Genomic DNA, 20,630 nt, shown 5'->3' on the forward strand with positions numbered 1-20,630 from the left:
CTCTATCCCTCCACAATTAACGTGGGGCTAATCCCCCACCACCTTTCAACAAACACTGTCAGACTTGCTCAAGAATAGTCCATACTGAAAAACTGTTACATTTGTAATCCACAGTGACCACTTGCCTTTGGTTAGCAAACTTCCATGGGCTGTGGGTTGGCAGGTACCTCTGTGCAGGACTCCGGTACAAAGTCTAGTTCCATTTCCTGGAACTCTGAGAAAGGCTCTTCAGATGGCTCTGCCCCGGCCTCCACCAGTTCCATCTGCTCTGGAACATAACAGCCTTGCAGAGCCCTCAGCCCTGAGCTTGGAGACTGTTTGCCTTCACTGCCTGCTTCCTTCTCCCCTTCCAGCCAGGCAGCCTTGAGGTTTAGGAACTTGGGACCACGCCCCAAACTCTCAGGTGTGCCGGATATCCTCCCTTCCTTTCCCTGACTAGGTGGGGGAAGGGAAATCTGCCCTCTGACACCTGCACTCCCTCTGCTGGACACAGGAGTAATAGTAGGCACAGGGATATCTGCTCTAACAGTGGGATTTCTACTATGCACAGCCCTAGCAGGCATACCTTGCATATCACATACCCCCCCACTTAAATGGCTGCTAGGGGTGGGCCTATGCTTAGGTGTATCTTTCTCCCCAATCCGAGATAGAGCGTCAGCATTGTTATGTAATCGCCCTGGTCTATGTATGGTCTTATACCGAAAGGTTTGCAGAGCTAGATACCACCTAGTGAGCCTGGCATTATTATTTCTCAAGTTAAGCCAATTTAATGCTGCGTGATCAATCACTAATGTGAACTCCTGTCCATCCAAATAGTGTTCTAAACTCTGCATGGCCCATTTGGCAGCTAGGCACTCCAGTTCTACCGTCGCGTAATGCTTTCTGCTCGGCCTGAAAGGTAGTAAAAGTTTGTATCACCCTATCGGGTATAGAGGGAACCTCCCTCTGGTGAGCAGTGTGAGCGAGGGCCTGTCTTCTTTGCCACTTTTGCCGCTTCAATTGTGCCTTAGATGGCCGTGGCCCCCGGGAGGTGCCTTCCTGGAAGATCTCCCCCAGGAAAGGAAAAGTCTGACCCAAGTCCTCTTCTGGAGTGCCCTCCTTCTGACATTGGGCCCGCGTATTAACTAGCACTTGCTCCGTGTTCCAAACGCCTGACCAGCCTTCCCAATCACGTCCCAGGATCATGTCATAAGGGGCTCCTGGGACCACCGCTACTAGAAGAGAGTCCTCCCGGGCTCCAAACTGAACCCGGGTCCAGTGAGTTTCATATTCATGGATATCTCCATGGATACACCGTATAGAGACCTTAGGTCCTTCCAAACTCACCCCCTCTTTCCCTATCTGGATAGTGTCCCAAACTTGAGTCTTTATCATCGATTGGGAAGCTCCACTATCCAGAAAGGCCACTACCGGTTGTCCCTCAACCTGTACTGTAACCCGATATCCCTCATGGGTATGGTTCAAGGGAAACTGGTCTCCTAATAGGTTCACCTGCCTTTCTCCCCTGCTTTGCTGAGGGCCGGATTTCCCCCCTATGGGGCTGATCATGGTTTTTTTACAGCCTCCCATGGGGTCCGGAACCTTCCTCCCCCTTTGAGGAACTCTTTCCTGGTGTCCACTATGGGATCTTGCCGGAGTCGCTTGGCCCCTATTGTGCCACCCATTCCCCTGTCTGTCTCCTACAGGTAGAGTAGTGGTCTGGGAGTCTAAATAGGCTTCAGCCAGGTCTATTACCTGGGCTAATGAGCGACTACCCTGTCTTTGGATCCAGGACTTTAGATTTTTGGGCACGGCCTCCAAAAACTGCTCATGTAAAATCTCAGCGAGCAAAGCCTGGGCATCCCCAAGACAGGGTTGTAGCCATCTTTCGGCCAACTTCCTGAGCCGATGCAAGAGTGCTTTAGGTCTTTCTTTGTCCCCCATGTGGGCACCCCTAAACTCTTGCCTATAATGCTCTCTAGTGAAGCCTAGGTAGTCGAGAATGTGGTTTTTTATGGCCCTATAGTTGTTGGCAAGCTCAGGACTGAGAGTCTGATACGCCGTGAGCGCTGTTCCTGCGAGGCACGGGATCAGTCTCGTCGCCCACTGTTGCTCTGGCCAACCGGCTGCCACCGCCATTCTCTCAAAAGCAACAAGAAAGTCATCTGGAGCATCATTGGGACCCATCTTACACACCTGCATATTACTGATCAAAGATGGTCCTACCAGAGCTCCCATGGGTGATGTTGACCCAGTGCCGGTCCCACCAGTCCCCTGGAATAGCTGGGCTAGTGTCCGCGTCTGGTCCCCCATTGCTTGTACCAATTCCGCATGCCTGCGTCCAGTTTCTGCCTGACTGGCACGCCAAAGGTCCTGGTTGCTTTGTAGCACCGCCTTAAGGTCCTCTGTCTGCTTCTGCCTTTCAGAGGCCAGAAGAGTAAACAGCTGCTGTACATCCATCCTGAAGCCTGAAAGAAAAACAAGAGAAAGGAAACCCAAGTGCGGCCTTTTTTATTTTTTTTTCTGGCCCACTCCCGCAAGCTACCCAACCACAGCTATCCCAAAGCCTTATACCAAACCCAAATCCTCTATCAGCCGTCCCCAGGGTACTCTTACCCGACAGACTGATGAGTCTCAGCCTTTGGGTTTGTATATCTTGACTTTGCTTCCAGGAATACTGCTGGGCTCACTCCGGTCTGGTTCCTCAGTCACTTTCCCACGACTTCACAGGTCTGGTCACACTCCCACAGCTGCTTTCCTTCCTCCACTGCAGTCCCGGTCCCGGTCCACTCCAACGGATGAAGTCTCCTCCAACAAACTTTGGCTCTTCAAAAAAACAAAACTTTAATTCTGTCCCAAAATTTTTTTTTTTTTTTTATCAGTCTCCCATGTGGCAATGTATATTACATCCCATGAATGATACCACGTTATGTCACCAGCGGGGTTAAGGCAATGCGTCCTGTGCCGCTGGACATAGAAGTTTTTGGCTCCTGTGTGCTGTGGCTAGCAACACAGGGATAATTAATGTCAGGATTCAACACGACCAAAAAAAAACACACTGCAAACTGGTAAGTATGGAAACAAACAAAAACTGGACTGGATTTAATGGAGCGATTCCCCACACAAAATGGTTACTTTACAAAACAACTTGATATCAGTCTTCAAAAATAAAGTAATCAAGCACATTAAACTTTGTCAGGTCATAGCCGCTCATCGGTAAGTCCTTGAACCTCCAGTTTAAGTAACTTTAAGAGTCTTATTGCAAACCAGTATTTCTCCAAACAGCAAAGAGGTTTTAAAACTCAAAAAGAAAAAAAACAACAAATTTCTTCTTCCTTTTTTTCCCAGTAAAGGATTACTGCACATCCAAAATAAAGTCCTGGCCTAAGTCTTTATTTTCTTTCACCAAACAATCAGACTTAAGCTTGAACCAGTGCACCCGCACTGATTCCTCCAGCTGCAGTAGTGCTGGAGAAGGTGGTGTGCTCCACGTGCTGGAATATTGCCAAGATATGGCCCTCTATCCCTCCACAATTAACGTGGGGCTAATCCCCCACCACCTTTCAACAAACACTGTCAGACTTGCTCAAGAATAGTCCATACTGAAAAACTGTTACATTTGTAATCCACAGTGACCACTTGCCTTTGGTTAGCAAACTTCCATGGGCTGTGGGTTGGCAGGTACCTCTGTGCAGGACTCCGGTACAAAGTCTAGTTCCATTTCCTGGAACTCTGAGAAAGGCTCTTCAGATGGCTCTGCCCCGGCCTCCACCAGTTCCATCTGCTCTGGAACATAACAGCCTTGCAGAGCCCTCAGCCCTGAGCTTGGAGACTGTTTGCCTTCACTGCCTGCTTCCTTCTCCCCTTCCAGCCAGGCAGCCTTGAGGTTTAGGAACTTGGGACCACGCCCCAAACTCTCAGGTGTGCCGGATATCCTCCCTTCCTTTCCCTGACTAGGTGGGGGAAGGGAAATCTGCCCTCTGACACCTGCACTCCCTCTGCTGGACACAGGAGTAATAGTAGGCACAGGGATATCTGCTCTAACAGTGGGATTTCTACTATGCACAGCCCTAGCAGGCATACCTTGCATATCACAAAGCGTAGCGTGCGGCGTAGCACAAGGTAATTTCCTGGGGGTGCAGGCCTTCAAGGGGGGACAGGTAGACCTTTAAGGGGGGACAGGCCTTTGGGGGGGACCCTGGTTTAGAAGTACATGGAGGGAAGGGGGTGTTCAAAGAGACGTGCATATGCCAAACTTTGGGGGGGGAGGAAGAAATAATGGGTCTGAAAATAGAGAAGAGGGAGAGAGATGATGGACCATGGGATTTAGGGAGGGAAGGAACAGAAAGGGAGAGAAATTGGACACAAGGGATGGTGTGGAGGAGGGATAGAGATACTGGATATGAGGGTAATTGGGAAAAGAAAGGGAGAGACGGTGGACTCTGGGGTGGTGGGGAAGGAGGGGGAGTTGCCGGATGAAAGGGTAGTTAAGAAAAGGTGGATCTGTGGAGGGAGATGAAAAAAAGGAAAGATACCAGACTTCCTGGGGAGGGAAGGGAAATGGAAAGGGAGGACAGAGTTGGCAGATGGATGGTTAGCATGCAGAAAGAAGAAAGAAGGAGACCCTGGCAAGCAAGTTATCAGAAGAAAACCAGAGCCTTGGACCAACAAGATTTGAAATATAACCAGACAACAAAAGGTAGAAAAATTAATTTTATTTTCTGTTTTGTGATTATAATATGTCAGATTTGAAATGTGTATCCTGCCAGAGCTGGTGTTGGACTGCAAACGTGAGCTAGGATTTAACAGAGAGAGGAAAAGTCCTTTTTGTTTCTTTATTTTATTTACACCACAGCGCCAGTTTGGTTAGGAGAAGCCAAAGGGGGTGAAAAAGCTATAAAACCCACCAGGAGTTTTGAAAAAAATCACCCAACTGGGCAGGAAAATCTAATTGAAAAGCCAATTCAATAGGCTGAATCGAATCGAAATTTTTTTTCCTGAATCTGGCAGTATTAGTTTGCGCTACTGTCTTAGACTTTAGGACCTGGGATTGGGGAGAGATGGCATCCTCAGTACTTTATAATGCAAGTGAAACGAGGTTTTGGTCAGACTTTTGAAGGGTCTGCAGAAAAAAAATATTGTATAGGCCGGGGACATGAGACAGCAGGAAATGGGAACTTTTCTTCCTTCTATTTTTGTGAATGGAAAGGCTGAGGATGTCAGAGAGTTCAGTTAAAATATGTGCTTTATAAGAAAATATAATAATGTGTTTTATAAAGTTTATAGTATAGCTGGCCTACCCAGTGAGGTGTTCCTAGTGTTGATGGTGGCAGCGTGTCAATGTGTTGAGAGGAAGAGGTGGTCTGGGAAATTCTGCTGAGCAAACTCCGGGTCAATTTCCACCCCCCAGTTAGTCCACTCCACTCAACTGGTTCACACACTGAGTGGGTATTTGTTTTTTTGGGGGGATCTCTTCCAGTGGTTTATCAATATCTCCTTCTGGTCCAAGGAAGGAAACTTTGTTATCCTTAGCATTGACCTACAGAGTGCCAGAGTGCGTATGAGGCGGACAGATCGGGAAAGCACAGCACAGCCAGCGACTCCCCCTCCTCCCGCCCTCACTCACTGCCAAAACCACCACCTCCTCCTTCTCGCCGTCTCACCCGCTTCTAAAAATAAAGAGAAAAGCGCTGCACTGCGCTAACGCTGGCTTTGCTGTCTTCTGTCCACTGCGGCCCGCCCTCTCTGACTACTTCCTGTTTCCGCTAGGGTTGGCCGCAGTGGATAGAAGACGCCGAAGCCAGCGGCTGTAGCCGCCGATCTCCGTTCCTCCGGGGGGAGGGGGGGGGTCTGGGAGGAGAGGGATCACGGCCACTCAGCGCCCCCACCAAGGAGCCCTGCAACTTTCCGCTGCCCGGGACCCGACTCATTTGCCACCCCCCCTCTTCCCTTCCCGCGGGCCCGACTGGCGATTTAAGCAGCGTGTCAGCAGTCTTCACACGCTGCTTCGGGCCCTTCTACTGCCCTGATTTGCTCCGGACGTGCCAGAGTAAATCAGGGCAGTAGAAGGACCCGAAGCAGCGTGTGAAGAGTGCTGACACGCTGCTTAAATCGCCAGTCGGGCCCGCGGGAAGGGAAGGGAAGGGGGGGGGGCCGCATTTGTAGTCGCGACTGTGGGAAAGGAAAGGGGGTAGAGGAAACGCTACATGAAGAAACACACAGGGGAAGGTGCATAGGGTACTGGTGTGGGGAAGGGAAATGGAGGGGGAAGGGATGCTGCTTTGGACAGACAGACAAAGGGAGGAAGGGAGACAGAAAAACAAGAAGAAAGACACAGGGGCAGATGCACAGGGAACTGGTGTGGGGGGAGGGAAATGGAGGGGGAGGGAATGCTGCTTCGGACAGACAGACAAAGGGAGGAAGAACACAGAAAGAAAAGAAGAAAGACACAGGGGTAGGGAGATATACAGAAAGACAAACAGACAAAGGGGGCCAGGAACAGAGACAGACAGAAAGAAAGACAGCGGGAGTCGCGTCAGGAGGGGTGCGGGATGCCGCAGTGGGAACTTTTCCAATGGGTGCAACTGGGTGGCTGTCGGGAGCCTCTGATCAGAGGCAGAGCAAGGTAAGTGTATCATAGGGATAAGAAGGAGGAGGGGGGGAGAAAAAGGAAGGGACGCCTACTGCTGGACAGGGGGAGAAGGAAAGAGGTGCTGATGGACAGGGGGGGGTGAAGAAAAAGGAACGGAGGCCTAATGTTGGACAGGGGGAGAAGGAAGGTGCTGCTGGACAGGGGGGAGGTAAAACAAAGGGAGAAGGGCTGCTGCTGCATAAGGAGAGCTGTGAAGGGGTGGTGGTGGACACAGGGGAGGTAAAAGGAAGGGAGAATGGACAGGGTGATCAGGCAAGGGGTGGTGATGGACAGCCAAGGAAAAAGAAAGACAGAAAGAAAGAAAGAAAGCGGCTAAGGAGAGAGAGAGAAAAAAATAGAGAGACACACACACATATATTCTAGCACCCGTTAATGTAACGGGCTATAAGACTAGTTTACAATATATGAATGGGCATAAATGTTATAGCACATCAATTTCTAGGAATACCTTAGTCCTTCCTCAGAAGATATCTGAAAGGGGAACCTAGAAGAAGTTTTTGTGGTTTCAGAGGCACAAGTTTTACGAGAGGGTGCTGAGAAGTTCTCAGCCCAACCAAGAAGAGAATGACGTGGATATGGTTCAACCAATGATTTGAAACATGTCAAAACACAGAATTTCATTTCTGAAAATTGGCACTTAATGAAATAAGATAACACTCTTTTCAGCTACAGTGGCAAAATAATGCTCAGAATTTAGGAAGATGGTTGCTTGGGCTGAGAACTTTTCAGCACCCTCTCGTACAAGTAGGATTGTCAACCAACTCCAAATCTTCCAAACGGAATTTGATTTACTGCACTGTATCCCTCTTTTACTAACACATAGCGTGGGTTTTAGCGCCAGCAGTGGTGGTAACTACTTTGACGCTCATAATTCTTATGAGCGTCGGAGCAGTTACCACTGATGCCAGCGCTAAAACCCGAGCTACAAGTTAGTAAAAGAGAGGCTGAATGTTAGGACTTATAGTCTTACATTTCTTAGGAAATACAATTAAAAAATATGACTATAGGTCCCAGGATGCAGTGGAGTTGTGAGAAGGATCACATAAACCTGGCTGAGAAAATTTGGAACCTATTTACAATAAAAACAACATATTTGCAATTGTTATTTAAAAATGTACTATAGCTACTAAGGGCCCTATTTACTCCAATGTCTATTAGAACTGTCTAATAGGTGCTTATTGTTAACATTGTTCCATGATATTTTTTTCTTAATTAAATATTTCCTTTTTTTTTTATCTTGGGGCATCACAAGTCAAGCCTTTCTAATTTTATTCAAAATATCAACTTAAATTCTTTTCCTACACCTTCCCTGGTTTTATAGATTATTGTTTTTCATTCTGTGTAAGTCCTTTTTAAAGGCCAGGGGCTCATTTCGATGCTGCTTTATTGATGCTTGCATTTTAAAAATCACTTTACTTCTCCTTAAGGACATAATAAATGTGTTATATTTGAAAGTCTCTCCGTATTTCTCTTGACTTTTCTTTCCTTTCACAAAAGGTCCCCATTACCACTGATGACCTGAGAATTCAAGCTCTTCATGCTTTCTGAATCGACATAACCCTGTCCATTCCTCTAATATACTATCAATATATATATTGTACATGTGTCTACATGATAAAATATCCTTTACAATTGGAGGTTTTTGTGGGGGTTTTTTTGTGGACACTATGCTACAATAATCAGCATACAGTATAATCATCTAACAATGTCGTAATTCTGATAGGAGGGATCAGAATCAGAGGAGAGGGATTTTGTAATGGTGTCCAATGCAGGTTCTGACTGAATATCGGCATACATTTGGGTGACAAACTCTTGGCTAGTCAGCCCCAAATACTGAGTACTGGCGTACATGCCTGATATGTATTAGCACTACCCAGTTAAATGCTGCTGAATATCAGTGGTTGTCCTGCTAAGCATGATTAAGCATGCAGAAATGTCTCCTGAGTGTTTAAATCATTTTGAATATCAACTGGAGTGAATAGTGGCATAGGTGCCTGTCTTATGGGTGCCTGGCAACCCCCAATATTTTTTTGATATACAGTGGAACCTTGGTTTACGAGCATAATTCGTTCCAGAAGCATGCTCATAAACCAAATTACTCGTATATCAAAGCGAGTTTCCCCATAGGAAGTAAGGGAATCTCGCTTGATTGGTTCCACCTCCCCTCCCCCCCCAGCCACCGGCACTGCTCCACCCCACCACATCCCCAAAAGACCCACCCACACCCCCGAGGCCACTGATGCGCTTCCACATCCCCCCACAAACCGGCATCACCCCCCCATCCGCAAACGCCGCCCCCCCCACGCCAACTGGCATCGCCCCCTCACAAATGCATGCCACCCCTGCGTGAACCGGCATCCCCCTGCCCACCCAAACTGAAGGCTTACCCCCAATCCGGAACCGGCACGCAGCACCAACCCACAGGGAGTGCCGGTGCCAGTGCCCGAAGATCATGCTGCTTGCCAGACTGGGCCTTGAGCATCTGCGCATGCTCAAGGCCTTCTGGCTCTCATTCTCTCCGAGAATCTCGGAGAGAGGGGGAACCAGAATGCCTTGAGCATGCGCAGATGCTCAAGGCCCAGTCCGGCAAGCAGCACGATCTTCGGGTACCGGCACCTCCTTTGGGATGGTGCTGCGTGCTGGTGCCAAATTGGGGGCAAGCCTTCAGTTTGGGCGGGTGGGGGATGCCGGTTCATGCGGGGGAGGCGAGCATTCGTGAGGGGGGCGATGCTGTTTCACGGGAGGGAGGGGTGGAGTTTGCAGGCGGGGGTGATACCGATTTGGTGTGGGGAGACTCGCAAATCGAGTCAATGCTCGGTTTGTGAGTCACGATTTGCGAAAATGTTTTGCTCGTCTTGCAAAACACTCACAAACCGCGCTACTCACAAACAGAGGTTTGACTGTATTAAATTTGAAACAGAAATCTCTATGATGCATGGCAGCAAATGGAGGCAGGAGGAAATAGTTTGTGCCTCCTACCTCCCCCTGTAGAATATCTAACCAATGGGCTACAGGAAAAAAGAGAGACCTGTTTTATATCCTACTGGCTGGCTGTGTCTGACAGATATTCTTCACGGGGGGGGGGGGGGGGGGGGAAGAGGGGGGAGGTAGGGAGCAGCTGTAAGCAAGAACAGAAGCACTTCCTGTTATGATTGCCAATGGGAGGGGAAGAGCAACAAATAAGACTTTGAGGCTCCAATGCACAGAAGCTTTCTTGGAAGTACGAGTCATTAAAGCACTCTTACTGGCATGGAAAGTGTCCTCCCGCTGCAGCCACTGAGAACCCTATGCAAATGCATCACTAGGAGCTATGATAGCAATGCATAAAAGGGCTCCCCCAGCACCAAATAATCATGCAGAAATTTTCCAGCAGCTCTGTAGCTGCCGGTAGCTTTTGTGTGTATGTTGTGTGAGCACACAACAGCTGAGCCCATTAAAAGGAAAGGCGCCCATTATGTTCTATGGGTGCCTTAGCATTTATCGGGCGCTAATCTTTAGCGTGCACTAAATCGATTAGCTTGCACTAAATCAGTTAGCGTGCCTTAGTAAAAAGACCCCCCTAGTTTTACAATAATACATCTTTGCAGAATGATCAAGAGAGCTAACCTGCATATATACATATAAACACAGAAAAGAACAAAGCTGAAATCCATGGCACCATGTAAAATTTTATTGAAAAGTTTTAAAGAGTTTGATCGGAAATGACAAAATACTAGCAACTAAGACAATAATCATGACAGCCCCACATCAGCCAGTCATACAACAAAACATCCCAAAGGGCAGAAGATTGGGAGCAAAGCAAACCATGGGCACAGTGCACTAGATATTATGCTAAATGAAAAGGATATGGTATGACATTCAAAAACATGGGGCTCCTTTTACGAAGCCGCGTTAGCGGTTTTAGCATACGTAGCTTTTTAGCGTGCACTAAACCCACGCTACTTGGCTAGAACTAACACCAGCTCAATGCTGGCGTTAGCGTCTAGTGCGGCCGGCAGTTTAGCACACGCTATTATGCGCGTTAAACCGCTAACGCGGCTTCGTAAAAGGAACCCATAGACTTTATTCGATCAACATCGGTTTAGCATCATTACAATGCATGTTTCCATATTGTATTTACATACTATAAAACAATTGTTAATGCAGTTACAGCTCAGGCTTTTTCCCTAAATTGATTATTAATTTGTTTTTCCAAGCACCCTGTACTCACCTCTACAATCGATGATAAAACATAAATTTAATCGTGCTTCAGGATTCTGTGGGACTCAGGATTTCATTCAAACTTCACTCTTCTAATTCAATAATGTTTATAAAAACACTCGGAATGGTTGCCCACCCATTCATTATTTTCTCGCTTAGTTACAAAGGATATTTATGCATAGAAGATACAAAAGTCTATTTAGGCTTCTGACATGTTATTATCACAGTAACCATATCATCAGCCTATTATTATCACAGTATGTTTACAGCATGTTATTTTCACAGCTGTCAAGTCATCTGTATGCCTTTATCATACTAGTTATATCACCAATGACCAGCTCTATTTTACAATGAAAATGTTGTCCCTCCCCCCCCGCCCACAAAACCAACGTGGTTTTCCTTGAATATATACTAGAATCACAATGCTCACTATCATCATCTAATATAATAAAACGGTAAGCCGCGCATGCGCACTTCCTAAGCGTGAGTCCGTTTTCCGTGAGCTGTAGCTAGGAAGTGCGCATGCGCGGCTCACCCCCTGCCCTCTCCGTCGCCTCCCGGCTCCAGCGGCGTGACAGTTTTCAAAGAGGCGCGCAATTGTTTCAATGCGGAACCACCAGCCGTTAAAGCTCCTGGCGCTGACTCCCGACTGTGGAGGAGAGCCAAGGTAGAAGAAGATTTCCACTGCCTGGCACCCGAGTCCTTTGCCGCCCCCCCCTTCCCTTACCGCAGCCCCGACTGGCGATTTAAGCAGCGTGTCCAGCAGTCTTCACACGCTGCTTTGGGCCCTTCTACTGCCCTGATTTGCTCCGGACGTGCCAGAGTAAATCAGGCCAGTAGAAGGACCCGAAGCAGCGTGTGAAGACTGCTGGACACGCTGCTTGAATCGCCATGTGTAGTCGGACCCGCGGGAAGGGAAGGGAAGGGGGGGCGGCAAAGGACTCGGGCCCGCGTTTGTAGTCGCGACTGTGGGAAGGGAAAGGGGGTAGAGTAAACAATAATGCTGCTGCACAGGGAACTGGTGTGGGGGGAGGGAAATGGAAGGGGGAGGGAATGCTGCTTTGGACAGACAAACAGAGGGAGGAAGGGAGACAGAAAGACACAGGGGCAGGTGCACAGGGAACTGGTGTGGGGGGAGGGAAATGGAGGGGGAGGGAATGCTGCTTTGGACAGACAGACAGAGGGAGGAAGGGGGACAGAAAGACAAGAAGAAAAACACAGGTACAGGGAGATATACAGAAAGACAAACAGACAAAGGGGGCCAGGGACAGAGACAGACAGAAAGAAAGACAGCGGGAGTCGCGTCAGGAGGGGTGCGGGATGCTGCAGAGGGAACTTTTCCAATGGGTGCAACTGGGTGGCTGTCAGGAACCTCTGATCAGGGGCAGAGCAAGGTAACTGTATCATAGGGTAAGAAGGAGGAGGGGGGATAAAAAGGAAGGGACGCCTACTGCTGGACAGGGGGAGAAGGAAAGAGGTGCTGATGGTCAGGGGGTGGGTGAAGAAAAAGGAACGGAGGCCTAATGTTGGACAGGGGAAGAAGGAAGGTGCTGCTGGACAGAGGGGAGGTAAAACAAAGGGAGAAGGGCTGCTGCTTCATAAGGAGACCTGTAAAGGGGTGGTGGTGGACACAGGGGAGGTAAAAGGAAGGGAGAATGGACAGGGGGAGCAGGCAAGGGGTGGTGATAGACAGCCAAGGAAAAAGAAAGACAGAAAGAAAGAATGAATAAAGAGAGACACACACACATATATTCTAGCACCCGTTAATGTAACGGGCTATAAGACTAGTAAATAATAATATTCTATGATACAAATCAAAATATATCATGACATTCCTGTAAATGTTGGATTAATGTGTCTTTGGTTCATTTTATTCTACTTTATCCATTTAACTCTACTTCACTTTACCCTTATGTGTAATATTTCTGGTACAACACTGCATGAATTTCATTTTTCATAGAAGTTATTAAGCCTAACAGCGATGAATAAATAATTGTTGTATGAGAATTCTATGTTTTAAAGACATTTTCCCAACTTCATCAATTCAAGTACCCATTATGGTAAGTTGAAAAAAAAAATCATCAGAATAAGAGTACCTCTGAATTTTGATCAGCTTCAGCAAGTACATATTTCAAAAATTAATATTTTTCTAGTCATGAAATAGAAAATAAATAAAATTGTCTCTTTTTTTCTCTGGTCATTTTTAATCTTGTTGGTCCCAGTATCAAATTTCTGCTTTCCTCAGTCTTCCTGCTAATTATCTTGTCATGATCTCCTCAGTGACACACTCTCTTGATGTCTCTTTCCCCCTGCCATGGCACCATATCCTATGTGTCACATACACATTCTTTCCTCTAGCTATGCAACCATCTCCTCTGACAAAAGTTATCTCCCCCTGCCATGAAGCCATCTCCTCTATGACACATATTGTCTGTTTCTCACCTCTTGCCATGCAGCCATCTCTTCTGTCTGTCTTTCCCCTGCCATAAGCATCAAAGAAGAGTGATCAAGATGATAAAGGGGATGGAACTCCTCTCGTATGAGGAATGACTAAAAAGGAAGGGTTCTTCAGCTTGGAAAAGAGACAGCTGAGGAGAGATATGATTGAAGTCTACAAAATCCCGAGTGGAGTAGAAGGGGTAAAAGTGTATCGATTTTTCACTTTGTTAAAAATGACAAAGACTAGGGAACACTCAATGAAGTTATAGAGAAATACTTTTAAAACCAATAGGAGGCCCTTCAGTACTACTCTAGCTTCTTTACTTAGAGACAAACTTTGGAATTATGGTTGCTGACTTTGTGTATTCATGATCATTTCACAGTGGACCGCTGTGGTTAGTTGTAATGCGCTGATCCCAGGGTGGGTGGTTGGGTGGGTGAGGGGGGATTGGGGGCAGGGGAACTAGGTTGGGTTGATAGATGTTGTTCCAGTTTAGCACTGAGGATGTACAAATGATGCACAGCATTGTTGTTTCTTGTTTGTGTGGAAACCTCAATAAAAATGATTTAAATATAAAACCAATAGGAGGAAATATTTTTTTCACTCAGAAAATGGTTAAACTCTGGAACGCATTGCCAGAGGTTGTAGGAAGAGTGGATAGTGTAGCTGGTTTTAAGAAAAGTTTGGACAATTTCCTGGAGGAAAAGTCCATAGTCTGTTATTTAGAAAGACATGGGGGAAGCCACTGCTTGCCCTGGATCAGTAGCATGGTATATTGCTACTCCTTGGGTTTTGGCCAGGTATTAGGGACCTGGATTGGCCACTGTAGAACAGGCTACTGGGCTTGATGGACCATTGGTCTGATCCAGTAATGCTATTCTTATGTTCTTATGTTCATATCATAATGGGGAGGGCCATGGGTGCAGAAGGGGAAGGAGCAAGAAGGCACCAATCATTCACAGATGCTTAAGACCCTACACCTGCCAACCTCAATACTTTTGGTGTCAGTGCTAGTTAGAATATCACTGCCCCAAGGGAGGGAGTAAAGGTATTACCTACATCACAGTGATGAGGAAGTGGAGTGAAGTGCTGGAGATCACAGAGCGGGAGAAGGTTAGGGAATGAGAGAAGTGCTAGTGAAGGCATGGGAAGGAATGAGAGGTAAGGAAAGAAAGAAATGCTAGACAACTTGAGAGGAACAGAAGGAGATAAAATGCTGGACACCATGGGAAGGGGAACTGAGAAAAAGAGAAGGGATGGTGGTGGAATGCTAGATACCATGATGAGGGTTCAAAGGTAGGAATTTTGGATACAATAGGGAGACTATGAGATGATAGGTAAGGGAAGTGAAGGGGAGATGCTCCCAAGAAAAAGGTGCTCTGTCCCAGTCATGGATCCATTTCCTCTCTGGCTTTCTCCCTCTCCCCCTTAAGTCAGTGTCACTTAGACTTTCTCTGTATCACTCCCTCCCCCCAAGGTCAGTATCACCTGGTCTCTCTCTCTCTCTCTCTCTCTCTGTCTTCCACCCCAGCCAATATCAGCCTGTCTCTCTTCCCTATTCCACATCCAGCATCACCCCCTTTCTCTCTCTTACCCTCTCTCCCCAGCTCACCTTGCTACCGTATCAAGTCATTGGATACAGCTGTCATGGTAGCAGCAGAAATAATGTGAAGACACATGGGATCATTTCCCTGGGTATGTCCCTGCCTGCTCAGACACTCATGCCACAGGAAGTTAAATCAGAAGGAAGCATATTTGGAAGCAGCACACCAAGTTTCAAGTTTATTAAAAATTTGATTAATCGCTTATTCAAAATTCTAAGCGATGTACAAAAAATTAAAATTGCAAAATTTCTGGAGGAAACAAAACAAACGAATAAGACTAGCCTGACAAAACATATTAAACAAAAGGAAGAAATAGGGAAAGAAATACAAGTTGTTGATACTAAATAAGACAAGTAGGGGAAAAAACAATAGGAAGGGTAAGAGCAGTGGGCTTCAAATAAGCTGGGAAATACGATTCAATTGAGGCTCCTAATTTAGCTTTCTAACAGTCAAATGCATCTTTAAAAAGAAAGCATTTTAACTTGCTCTTGAATCTGTCTAGGTTGCATTCTTCCCTTAAAATAATAGAGAGGGGGGCCGTGACAGAAAATATCAATTGTGTTAATGAAGTGTGTTAATGTTTATGAGAGAGGGAACAATTAATAAATGTTGGTCGTTTGACCTAAACTAAACCTTAAGTTTGTATACCGCATCATCTCCATAAAGATAGAGCTCGGCACAGTTTACAGGTAATTCAATAAATGAGGGAAGGACATAATAAGAAATTAGAGGTTATGAAGAGGATAGATAGCTTTACATTTGAAATAGATAGCTTTACGATTTGGAGAAAAGCCAGGTTTTCAGATGCTTTCGGAATAATTGGAATGAGCCTAGGTTCCGCAGCAGGGCAGGGAGGTTATTCCAAAGCTCAGTGAATTTGAAGAAAAGGGATTTCCCTAATTTACCTGCATTTATGACGCCTTTTAACGAGGGGAAAGATAGTTTGAGTATAGAAACATAGAAACATAGAAGATGACGGCAGAAAAGGGCTACAGCCCATCAAGTCTGCCCACTCTGCTTACCCACCCCCTGTCTATGCCCTAATGACCCAATTTCCTTATCTTGACCCTCGTAGGGATCCCACATGGGTATCCCATTTATTCTTAAAGTCTGGCACGCTGTCTGCCTCGATCACCTGCATGTATGTGGGCGGATCTGGTAGTGTCCGGTCTCGAAGAATTCCTGTTGGAGTGTGGGGAATCAATAATCTATGACTGAAGGCGGGAGTTTTATAAAGAAGAGATTTGAGAGTTAGCAGACTTATTTTATATGTTTTGCAGTGAGCAACTGGAAGCCAATGTGCTTTCTTAAGGAGGGGTGTCACATGGTCAAATTTCTTAGCTTTCATTATGAGTATAATTGAAGCGTTTTGGATAATCGGTACACGTCTGGTTTCTTTTTGGGCTATTCCCTTAAATAGAGCATTACAATAATTGATTTTTGAGATTATCAGTGAGTGAATTAATGTGTTAAGTGACTTAGGACATAAGAATTTCGAAACTGAATGAATTTGATGTAGTCTGAAGAAAGTTGATTTGACAATACTACTAATGTGGTCGTGATAAGATAGTTTATGTTCTAAAATAACCCGTTGGATCTTAATGCTACTGATCGACGGTAGTGTGGTACCCTTGATAGTGATTGGGAAATTGAGCTTAGGACCATCTTTCCAGGGAAAGAGCATAACATTTGATTTATTAACATTGAGATCTAATCTGTTAGCATCACGCCAATTCCGTGCTTCTTCATGTTGTTTCTGCTACTGGTACGGCAGTCACAGCTGATTACCTGGGAATGTAGCAGAGTCAGTAACAAGGTTTGAAGAAAGAGAGGGAAGTGACAAAGTTTGAGCTATATGGACACTTCTGTTGCCAGTTTGCAGGTGGGAGGAACAGGGAACTCCAGCAGCAGAAAACCAGCATTTACATTGGTCAGTTTTTTGGGCACTGTGGACCGTCTACTTATGTGTCATGTACCCATTAGAGTACATGTACTGAATGTTGAGAACCTCTGTTTTAAGGAAATGCATAACTGATCATTTTAAGGGTTTTTTTCCCCCTTCATTATTTGTGCCTGAAGGGTACTAGTCATTTTAAATAAAGAAATCATTATGGTTTAGTACCTGAGATAGATTTTAAAATACTGTATATTATTACTAAACATCATATAATATTCTCCTGGTTTTTTTTTTCTTTATGAGGGACTACATGCTACATTTTTTTCTTCATTAAGGCCCCTTTTTTTCAGTGCTATGTGGCAAATGCTCCAATGCCCATTCAATTTCTACAGACGTTAGAGCATTTACCGCATCAGCCTGTGATGCTGGCTTTTGTAAAGTTTTTCTAATAAACCAATTATACAGTCTATTATTTGATGAATTTCCTTTTACTTGGATGGAGGATGGTATTAAATACTTAGGTATATGGATTAAAAATACATTGGCAGGAACGATGAAAATAAATGAAAAATCATTATTATTAAAGGTCATGGAGATCTTGGTGGGGGAGAGTTCAAATGGTCAAAATGATGATCTTGCCAGTAATTTGTTACCAACTGGGTATGTTACCAATCACTGTTCCCTCTAAGCTGTGCGCACGCACACAACTTGCTGAACCCGCGCACACAAATTAAAATAGTGCGCACAAAAAAATAAATTTTTGCCTAAAATGATTTTCACTGCTAAAATGAAATGTTGCAGAAGACCAGCTGTTCCGATTTCCCATTTATCACATTTATTAAAGCACTATAATATAAATTTTAAGTCATTCACGTGATTCTGTTATCTTTGGCAGTTGAACTTGACACGTCATGTGCCCCATAGAGCCTTAGCCTATGGCCCATAGGATATGAAACACTTCTGATTCTTTGACTTCCTGAACTTCCGCCATATTGTTTATTTCATGGAATCGTAGTGTGCAGCATGGTACTGTGGTTGCATAACTGTATTCGTTTATTAAATTGCAACCAGATATAACTCTTAAAATGTCTAAACCGCGAATGGTGAAAAGTGTAAAACGCAAGAGAGCTGCAACAGCTTTTAGGTCTGAATGGCTTGAAGAAATTGTTGAAACGGAGACACCGGAATCTCGAAATACAATGCGTGTTCGACTGTGTAAACTATTTACCTATGACGAAGACGATGGAGTTGTGTGTTGTTATTGTCAAGATGCCAAAGCAACTGGAAAATTCTCTACTAGAAAAATATGGGATGATGTTTGGAAACTGGACTTTCTGATACACCATCTATCAAGAAAATCTCATATCGACAGTATTAGGAAACTCAGAAATAAAAATCCGAATTTAAGAGGGGGACTGGTTAACATGTTGTTTGAAAGCCCAACCAAAAAAGAAAACAGGCAAATTATTAATGAACGGAAGCGTTCCAGTCCTGTTGAAATTAAGGCTCTTGTCGACAGTGTTGTGCTGGCCATTAAGATGAATATCTCAATGCTCTCTGTTCAAGATATCAATGAGCACATGGCAAAGTATGTTAATATACCTGATAGCTGGAGAAGCAAAAACTATGCATTTGAAGTTATTGGAATTATCAATGGCATCATGCGAGATGATCGTATGGCAGACATTGAATTAGCAACATTACATTAACTGTTGATGAAAGCACAGACATTTCTGTCAACAAGTACTTAATACTCTACTTTAAGTATCGGCCAGTCAATTCAAATGAGTATAGGACATCATTTGGTGGGATGCTACAGTTGGAAGCATGTGATGCTACATCAATAGTAACAGCAATTAGGGAATTCTATAGGAAACATGAACTTGACCTGAATAAAATGGTTATGTTTGCCTCTGATGGTGCCTCTGTTATGTTGGGCAAAATAGATGGTGTTGCAGCACAGTTGAGAAAAGACATTCCACATTTAGTGCAGCAACATTGTGTTGCACATCGGGAAGATTTGGGACTTTCTGATTCATGGAAAGAAGTAAAATTGATGAAAGAAGTAGAAACTGTAATGAGAACTGTGTACACGGTGTTCTGTCGGTCTAAGTTTCCAAGTTTATTAGTTTTTAATATCCCGACCATCAAGCAAATGTCTGGCCGGTTAACAATGTTTTATAAAGGCTAAAAATTTTATGAAATAAAGTGAACGTAAATGACATAGACTAGACAAACTGGAAGGTGAGGAAAATAGGGGAAGGAGGGGAGAAATTACATAATTTAGTAAAGAAGGAGAAAGTGGGGAGAGGATAGAACGAGAGGGATGGGGTAGCATTGTTGAGGCAGGTACATACTCGCGGTAAGAGGCAGGAAAAAAGAAAGAGAAAGAAAAAATAAAAGAGGAAGACATGAGAAATGAGAAAGGATGATTTATGTTCAATCGAAAGCGTCTTGAAATAAGAAAGTCTTTAAGCCGGTCTTGAATTTGATTAAATTTTGTTCGTCCCGTAGATATTGTGGGAGAGAGTTCCATAGTGTGGGTGCAGTTACTGCAAAATTGGTTTTTCGGGTGTAATAGAATTCTTTTAGAGAAGGAATAAAAAGGAGTTTTTGGTCAGTGGATCTTAACGTACGTATCCAGTTTGGTAATCTTTTTCATCCCTTTGATATTTTTTAAGTTTATTAGTTCTAATTTCCCTCCGTAGCTTATCCATTTTACAATTGGAATCGGCCAATTTATTTTCAAAGTCAGTATTTTTACATGCCTCTTCTAATAATCCTTCATTTTATTCTCATTGATCTTAGTTTGTAAAGTTTTAATTAATAAAAGCATTAAATCTAAAGAACAACGGTTCAGGATCTGATTCCAAATTGTAATGAAATCATTGTTATCAGTAAACATTTGTGGAGCTGTTCTCATTCTAAGGCCCCTCTAATACCTGCCAGAGTAGACAACATCCTCTCTCTCCCCCATTTATGTTGTAGTTTTCCCCACAATCACACCAAATGACTGACAAAGGGGTCTGACACCTCTCTCAATCTGTCCCTCTGGATTTATGAGGCCCATAACCAGTATCTCAAAGGCTGCTCACCTAAGAAAAACTCTTCTAATTGCACCACCTGATTTTGTTCAGAACCATCCCAATCTAATAACCATAATTGGGTTGCTTGATAGTGCCAATGTAACATGGGAACTGCCCTGCCCTTCTGCTCTCTAGAAACCCATGACACTTTTCTAGCAAGATTTCAGTAAATGATTTTCCTCCCCAAATAAATCTGAAACATTCCCTGTGCAGACTCTGTAATATCCCCCTCGGGACCTGGATGGTCAATACTTGAAATATAAAACCACCCTGTATAGCCATCTAACCCTGGTGATTTCCCTTGCTTCAGAAATTTGTATAACTTCTTCTATCTCAGAAGATGATAAAGGTTCAAACATTATACTAGCTTCCTGAGAAGTTGGGGCAGGAATGTGTCCAGAAAAGCCTCAATTTGTGCCTTTGAGACATTGGTCCTTCCCTGATAAAGATTTGTATAAAAATCCAAAAAACAAGGTTGAATATTAGAATCCATATATTTACTACCTCACCCCAGTTCTCAAACCTCCTGAATAGTGTATTATGAATGCTTCACCTAAAGTACCTGGCCAGCATGGACTTAGACATTGCCAAATTCAAATAGAGCAGACCGCTGGGCGAGATAGACCTCTGGTCTGCCTCAGCGGAGGCAACTTCTTATGTTCTTATGTTCTTAATAGCCTTACTGAGTCAGACCAATGGCCAATATACCCAGTAGCCAGTCCTCATGGTAGCCAATCCAAGTCATTAGTACCTGGTCAAAACCCAGAGAGTA

The 20,630-nt window shown here is 44.7% G+C and overlaps 1 protein-coding gene across 1 annotated transcript; it reads right to left on the minus strand.

Annotated features, from left to right (window-relative positions):
• Window positions 1-780: 780 nt before the first annotated feature.
• Window positions 781-2,675, minus strand: LOC117360304. The gene is made up of 2 exons (XM_033943999.1): window positions 2,596-2,675; window positions 781-2,447 (listed from the first exon to the last, which is right to left on the minus strand). Exon 2 carries the CDS (start codon window positions 2,437-2,439, stop codon window positions 781-783), a length of 1,659 nt encoding a protein of 552 aa, XP_033799890.1. The 5' UTR covers window positions 2,440-2,447; window positions 2,596-2,675.
• Window positions 2,676-20,630: the final 17,955 nt, after the last annotated feature.

The sequence above is a fragment of the Geotrypetes seraphini genome, chromosome 5 (genome assembly GCF_902459505.1).
Source record: "Geotrypetes seraphini chromosome 5, aGeoSer1.1, whole genome shotgun sequence".
NCBI lineage: Eukaryota > Metazoa > Chordata > Amphibia > Gymnophiona > Dermophiidae > Geotrypetes > Geotrypetes seraphini.